Below are 8,079 nucleotides of genomic sequence, written 5' to 3' on the forward strand. Positions count from 1 at the left end.
TAGATTCATTTGTGAAACATTTATTGATGCTCTCTCTGGCTGCAAAGACAGCTCCCAGTCTAGGGGAAAATGCAGGAAAACCAAACAGCTCCACCCCCTTAGTCAACTGACATTGGCCAGAGAGAGAAGTGGGGTCAGATCATCTGGACCCAGGAGCAGGGATTTTAGAGCTGATGGAGGTTAGGTCTGTGAGTGGGGTTGCAGTGAGGTTGGAGGGAAGGTCCCAGAGCACAGGCAGTGGACAGGGCTGTGTCGTGCTGAGCGGTTCTTAGTAGTGGCGGGGAAGAAATTATCTTTGGCAGCGGTCACTGGGAGTCGGGTTTGGCACCTGGGATTCCAAGTGTGGCAGTGGGCGTGGCTCCGGGGCACTGGGCGTGGTTAGCAGCTGCGCCTTTTCTCACAGATCCAGCCGTCTCTCTCATTGTCACACGGTGCATCATTCCACATCCCCGTGTGCAGCATCATGACACAGTTCTCACGCCCCCAAGAGTCATTGGGCTCCCCTCGGTTCCAGTAGCTGCAGTGGTTGAGAGGGGGCGTTGCTGGGAATGTTGGCTGAGGATGGAAGCCCAGCTAAAGAGTCCCTAAGATCTGGCCCAAGCACTCTTCCTAGAGTCTAACCTGTGTCCCTCCCCAAGTCTCACCAGGAGCCCTTCCCTGACCTGAAGCTGAGTGGGCCTCCGTCCACCCACTGGTAGCCCTGAACCTTGCTCTGGTGTCGCACAGCCCGCAGGCCCAGCCAGTAACCGCGGCCGCGCGTATTCTGAGTCAGGAAGCCCTAGGAAGGAGGGGAGACATGAGCCAGCCGAGCGCGCCACGCCCCCTAAGGTGAACACCACCTCCCCCTGCGCACCTGCTCATCCAGATCCCCGACGATCACCAGGTACCCGCCGGCACCTGCGCAGTGGCGCTGAGCCTCTACCCACGTGGCCTGGGGCACGGAGAAATAGTAGCAGGAACCCTCAAAGGGCAGCCAAGACGTGGGACACGGCTCGCAGGAGCCTGCGGGATGGCGAGGGTCAGAGAGGCGGACTGCTCCGGGGTGGGGCATATCGACTGGGTGTGAGGGTAGGGTTGGACCTCAGGGGCCCAGGGGTGCAGCCACAGGACCCGGCCAATGTCAAAGAGCCGGGCCAAGTGGATCCAGGAGCAGGGTCCACCCAACCCTGCTCCCCACCCCCAATCCTGTCTTGCTCACTGTTCTGGTGCCTGACTGCCTCCAGCGCCCGGAACAGCTCATTGCGGACGTCCTCGCGGTCCCTGCCGGCTTCAGCCAAGCCCTGGGTCACTGCGGAGATTATAACTGGGGTCAGCGTCAGGAGCAGGGTCATGACTAGGTAAACGTCAGGATCCCTGTCCATGGTCAGTTCACTGTCGGTGCCATGGACAAGACTGACATCAGGGTCGAGGTCTGTTATAAATTGGTAGGGTACAGTCGTGGCTGGGGTTAGGAGTTTAGTCAAGGTCAGAGTCCAGTGATCAGGGGTCAGGCTGGGGATAGGATCGAAGTCAGAGGTCAGGATCACAGGATAGGGTCGGGGTCATGGCCACCGCCAAGGCTCAGTGGTCGTGGTCGTGTCGGGCCCTCACCGCGCTCCTGCAGTTCTTTCAGGGCGCTGTCCTGCTGGGCCAGCTTCGCCTGCGTCTCCCCAAGCTCAGCGCGTGTGGCCTGCAGCTGCGCCTGCGTCCCCGAGCCTGGGAAAGGCGGACGGTGGGGATGGAAGGGGCGAGACGGAGAGGTTGGAGCAGGATGTCTGGTACTAGCCCACTCCACCCCTACCTGCCCAAGCCCCGCCCCCAGATCCGCCTCCAATCCCCAGCCCCACCCCCTCCGCCCACAGGCCCGGGCTCAGCCTCCTCTTACAGCAGCTGTGGCAGGCCTCCACCTCCTCCTTCAAGGTCCCCAACGCCGCTGTCTGCTTCGAAGCTGAAAGGACGCCCCGCCACCCCCCCCATGCTGGGTCACCTGGGGGAGTCTGGGGGCCCTTCCCCACTCTGGGAATCGTGGGGTCCCCACACACCCACTACCCTGTCTTCCGGGTCCCAGGCGTTCCTGCCCTGCACGTCCTGGGGGCCCAGGCGACACCGTTCTGCACGCACCGTTTGTCCTCAACAGGTCCTGACTGCCCAGCAGAGCCGCGCGCTCCGTGGAGGCTGCGGAGAGAGGGTCCTGCAGGCGCGGCCGAGGAGCTCGAGAACCTTCCCCTGGCCCGAGGGTTGCGGGGTTCCCCGTCCCGGGATCACAGAGGGGCAGGCGGGCTTACAGCGTACACACACGATGTGCACACAGACCCATGGCAGACCAACACGCAGGGACACGCATGCACATACATGCTCATACGCGATGCAACCTCTCCCCATTGAGGGGTCACTCACCCTTGGACAACAGTATGCTCAGAATGAGAGCCCACAGGACTGCCGCGGCCAGGAGAGCCAGGGCCAGGAAGCAGGATCTCCGGCTCCACTGCTCAGAGCGTCCCCAGTACCCTGGGTGAACATGGATGGACTGCTGGGTACCCCCGGCTGAGCCCTGAAGGCTTGCTTTCCTCCCAGGAAACTGAGGTTCAGAAAGGTTAAGTAACTCGTCTATGGTCACACAGGCCCTAAGTGGCAGACTTGGAATTTGGATCCTGGTCAGACTGGTTCCATAGCTTGTGGTGTCTCTGCAGCACCCACTACCTGGATCCCTGTTGGCTCTTCCCCTCCCCTCCCCCATCAAACCCCAGACACTGGTGCAGGGAGAGACCCAAGGGGCCCGATGAGGTAGTCCCACTTCTCATACCTCCAGGGACCTCCTCAGGCCCGCTGCCCCACTTGCTGTACATGCTGGTGTCCATAGCGCTGTAGGCGTCCAGCTGGGGCACAGATATAAATGTCACCCCAACCCCTACCCTGGCCCTACCCACTCTGTCTTCCTTCCTTCCCATTTCCGTGACTCAGTTCCCGGTAACAGTGACAAGGCTGGGCCCATTCTGGGCTGGGCTGAATGTGAGGGGGTGGCAGTTCCAGCTTCTCTGGCCTGGTAGATGCAGCTACAACACCCCCCAGAGGGACGCACTGAACCCAGCCACATTCTGACCTTTGCTGGTTCCTGAGAAAGCCCCCTAAAAGGCATAGCCCCAGGCCAGTTCAGCTCCCCCGACAGCTCCCCTGCAAGTGCCTGCCAGAGGCTGGGGCCAACCCTACCCTTAATTCAGTCCCTTTGCACCAGAAGGGAGCAAGCAGACTTTGTTGGGGTGATGTTCAGCTGAGCTGCTGGCTCTACCACCGGGTGTGTGTGTGTGTGTGTGTGTGTGTGTATTATGTAGCTTCTGGAAGCCTCGGTTTTTGCTCTATGAAAAGGGGGACAGTGACAGGGCCTCCCTCAAAGGGATGCTGTGATGAAGAAATGAGGTTGTGCATGTCTACCTAGCCCCATCTCAGGCACATCAAAAATATGCAACTGTTGTTGCATTCTTTCGACAGATACTGAACACCCACCCTGTGCCAGGCATTGATGTGGGAACTGGGGCTAAATCAGAAAACAACATAAGCAAATTCCTCTCTTCTTGGAGCTAACATTCTAGAGGGAGGTGGGAGGAGACAGACCCCGTATTTAACATAATGAGCATAATTTAAAAAGTAAGTTGTGATAATGGCTGGAGGAGGGGCAAGATGGCAGACGACCGCCAGCCAGAGTATCTCTGCAAGAAAGACAGATTTTAGAAGAAAGTGAAAAAGAAATAAACAGGCAGACAGACATAGATCAGACGAGGGTCGGAAGGAACAGTGTCTGAAACTACAGGAGACTCCACACGAAGAATGCGGAGGAGAACTGGAAGGAGAAAGGGCCCCGAGAGGCGTGGAGACCAGCAACAAGGGTAGGTGGAGCAGTTAAATTTCTCCTCCCTTGCGTTTTGGACTGCGGATGGGCTCCTGAGCGGAGAGATCTGCCCACTCCAGCCCAGAGACGGCCGCCGCCAGTGAGCCATGAGCCTCTTGCGGACAGGGCACCAGGCTCCCAGCGCCCTCGGGCACCTCCCTGTTGGAGCCCATAGGCAGGCGCCATATTGCTTCATTCTCCCCTCCCCCTTTGCCTACCAGCCACTGCCCAGAGAGACAATTTAGCCACCACCCGGAGGCATCTGCAGGGAACAGGACCTCTCCCTTTGGGGACCTACAGCAGACTGAGGGGTACTCAGATTGCGCGCTCCCTCACCCCCCCCCCCCAGGTGCTGCTTGCCTGGTGACTCCAGGACAGCGGGGCAAATACCTAGGCGGAGAGACATCGATCCAGCTTGGGCACCCCGTGGGTGACTTGAGACCAGCACTCCTCTCCCTGGAAGGGTGAGGGATTGATCTCCAGGGCCCAAGGGACAGGCCTGCAGACCAGATCCCGTACACCCAGGTCTTGATCGCATTGCCCTGGGGCACAGAAGGGATAGTTGTGAACGACCCTACTGAGTGTGTGTGCCTTCAGGGGCAGATCAGCGTGCCTGAGGGGCAACCGTCCTCTCACAGGAAGGCCGTGCTCCAGCCCGGTCTGCAATCCTGGGCAGGGAACCTCCTGGCCTGCATGACAGCCAGGGTAGATCCGCTGGCTTGAGGTCCTGCCTGCGGACAGAGGCCCCGGAGAAACTGCGGAATAGGGAAGGGTGGAATGGAGCAAGGCCTGCTCTAGACTGTAGGTCTCAGACAACCCCACACCCCACATGCAGACTTTTCCGCTGAGAGGGGCCATTTCAGCCCCTCCCTGGCAGCTTTGCCCAGAGGCAAAGAACAGACCTTTGACCCCTGCTAACAGCATTTGTGGAGCTTGAGGGCAGGCTCACCAAACCCAGCTCTGCCCAGACTCACTCTCTGACCTGCCCCCACTGAAGTGCAGAATAAGGACACACCTAGAAGCCCCAGGGCCCCACCCACCACGTGAGGCACTAGAGTGCCTCTCCAGAAGAACAAGAGCTGGTTACAGGACCCCAAAACAACACTGCAGCCTGCTCCTCCCGGCAAGCGCCACCTACTGACAGGGAGGTCATTCTGCACACCCTTTTACTGCATCTACTGACTCATCATATAGGGTGTCGTCGAGTCTCACTTACAAACACCACGTACTGCTCAGAGACTAAACAGGGTGTGTCATTATCCAAATGAAAATCTAAAGGTAAAAAGCAACAGCTGATCCAGATGGGAAGGAATCAGTGAAAGAACTCTGGAAGTATGAAGAATCAAACGGAAAGCACACACCCCCAAAGAGGAACACCAGCTCTCTAGTAATGGACATTAATCAAATTCAGAACACTAAAATTCTGAATTTCGGAAGACAGAAGAAGAATTTCAAACATGGATCATAAGAAAACTCAACATTATGCAAGAAAAAATGGATAAACAACACAAAGAAACCACAAAAAAATCCAGGACTTGGAAGAAAAATTCACTAAAGAAATAGAAATATTAAAGAAAAATCAAACCAAACTCCTGGAAATAAAGAATTTATTCAGGAAACTACAAAACACAGTGGAAAGCCTCAAGAGCAGGGTAGATCAAACAGAAGAAAGAATCTCAGAGATTGAAGATAACGCCTTCCAATTAAATAAGTCAGTCATAGAGCAAAGAAATAAGAGAAAAGACCAAAGTCTGCAAGAAATGTGGATTATGTGAAGAAGCCTAAGGTTAGAGTTATGGGCATTCCTGAGGGTGAAGAATATAATACATAAGGGTTGGATAAGCTATTTGAAGATATAATTGAGGAAAATTTCCCAGGTCTTGCTAAAAACCTAGATATACAGGTACAAGAAGCCCAAAGGACTCCTGAGAGATTCATAGGAAATAGGAAGACACCACATCATGCAGTCATCAGACTGACCAAATATCCACTAAATAGGCCCTTCTTTGAGCTGTAAGGTGAAAGAAACAAGTAACACACAAAGGAAAGCCCATCCGAATAATGCCAGATTTCTCAGCTGAAATCTTACAAGCAAGAAGAGACTGGGGCCCCATTCTCACTCTTCTGAAACACTATAATGCCCAGCCTGGAATCGTGTACACAGCAAAGCTAAGTTTTTGATATGAAGGAGAAATTAAGACATTCTCAGATAAACAAAGACTGAGGGAATTCACCAAAACAAGACCAGCCCTCCAAGAAGTACTCAAAACAGAGTTGTACATGGACCAGCACAAGAAACACTCACGAATGTAAAACTACTCAAAAGCTAAAGATCAAAGGCCAGATACCACAATGGCTCAAGAGAGAAAACATAGCAATGAAGTTATACCCAACAGGATGAACACAAATCTGCCCCACCTATCAGTTCTCTCAATAAATGTGAGTGGCTTGAATTCCCTAGTGGATAAAAAAAATACAAGCCAAGTATCTACTGTCTCCAGGAAACTCATCTAACCTGCAAAGATGCATCTAGACTGAAAATAAAGGGGTGGAAATTGATATTTCAAGAAAACGGAAGCCAAAAGAAGGCGGGCATGGCAGTTTTAATTTCAGATAACTTAGTTTTTAAATCAACAAAAGTAATGAAAGAAAAAGATGATCACTATATAATGGTGAAGGGTACAGTTCAACAAGAAGACATAACTATACTTAATATGTATGCACCCAACTTAGGTGCACCCAGATTCATAAAGCAAACCCTACTTGATCTAAACCAAATGATAAACAGCAACACCATAATAGCTGGAGACTTCAACACCCCACTGACAGCACAGAACAGACCCTCCAAACAGAAAATAAACAAAGAAATAATGGACTTAAATAGAACGCTAGAACAAATGGGCCTGACTGACATTTACAGGACATTCTATCCAAAATCCACTGAATATATGTTCTTCTCATCAACTCATGGGACATTCTCTAAGATTGACCATATCCTAGGACACAAAGCATGTTTTAAAAAATTAAAAAAAAATAGAAATTATACCATGTATCTTCTCAGATTGCAATGGAGTAAAAGTAGAAATCAACCCTAACAGAAATTCTCATTTCTACTCAAAGTCATGGAAGCTAAACAACCTTCTCCTGAAAGATTATTTTATAAATGAGGAAATAAAAAGATTCTTTGAACTAAATGACAAAGGAGACACAAGTTATCAAAATCTGTGAGACACAGCTAAAGCAGTCCTGAGAGGAAAGTTTATTTCCATAAATACCTATATCCAAAAGACAGAAAATTTACAAATAGACAACCTAATGAATAGACTCAAAGAGCTGAAGAAAGAAGAACAGACCGACCCCAAACCCAGCAGAAGGAGTGAAATTAATAAGATCAAATCAGAACTAAATGAAATGGACAACAGGAAAACTATGTGGGAATTAATAAAACAAAAAGTTGGTTCTTTGAAAAGATAAACAAAATTGACATGCCTTTGGCTAGACTAACTAAGAGCAGAAAAGAAAAATCTCTAATAAGCTCCATCAGGAACATGAAAGGAGAAATTACAACTGATGCCGTGGAGATACAAGATATCATCTATGAACTCTACGAAAACCTTTTTGCACACAAACTGGAAAATGTGGAGGAAATTGACAAATTTTTAGAAACACACAGCCTCCCTAGGCTCAACCAGGAAGAAATAAAGTTCCTGAACAGACCAATATCAAGAACTGAAATTGAAATCGCAATAAAAAACCTTCCCAAAAAGAAAAGCCCCAGACCAGATGGTTTCACACCTGAATTTTACCACACCTATAAAGAACTGGTGCCTACCCTACAAAAGTTATTCCACAACATCAAGAAGTACAGAATCCTCCCCAACACATTTTATGAAGCCAACATAACCCTGATTACTAAAACCAGGAAAGGACGCAACAAAAAAGGAAAACTACAGACCAATATCCCTTATGAATATAGATACAAAAATTCTCAGTAAAATCCTAGCAAATCGAATCCAGGTGCTTATTAAGAAAATAATCCATCACGACCAAGTAGGAGTCATTCCAGAGATGCAGAGATAGTTCAACATACGCAAATCTATAAATGTAATTCACCACATAAATAGCAAAAACAAAGACCATATGATCTTCTCAATAGACACAGAAAAATCATTTGACAAAATTCAACACCGTTTTATGATAAGAACGCTTAACAAAAT

General features: G+C 50.7%; 1 protein-coding gene across 2 annotated transcripts; it reads right to left on the reverse strand.

Annotated features, from left to right (window-relative positions):
- Positions 1–2,856, reverse strand: CLEC4G (C-type lectin domain family 4 member G). 2 transcript variants are annotated; one of them, XM_045547539.1, is made up of 9 exons: positions 2,783–2,856; positions 2,377–2,487; positions 2,101–2,154; positions 1,865–1,927; positions 1,591–1,695; positions 1,199–1,288; positions 854–1,002; positions 663–778; positions 1–517 (listed from the first exon to the last, which is right to left on the reverse strand). In XM_045547539.1, exons 1-9 carry the CDS (start codon positions 2,835–2,837, stop codon positions 379–381), a joined length of 882 nt encoding a protein of 293 aa, XP_045403495.1. In that variant the 5' UTR covers positions 2,838–2,856; the 3' UTR covers positions 1–378. The 2 variants fall into 2 exon arrangements, with proteins under 2 accessions (XP_045403495.1, XP_045403504.1); XM_045547548.1 differs by lacking the exon at positions 1,865–1,927.
- Between the last annotated feature and the right edge of the window lie 5,223 nt (positions 2,857–8,079).

Source organism: Lemur catta, chromosome 1, assembly GCF_020740605.2.
Source record: "Lemur catta isolate mLemCat1 chromosome 1, mLemCat1.pri, whole genome shotgun sequence".
NCBI classification, from domain to species: Eukaryota; Metazoa; Chordata; class Mammalia; order Primates; family Lemuridae; genus Lemur; species Lemur catta.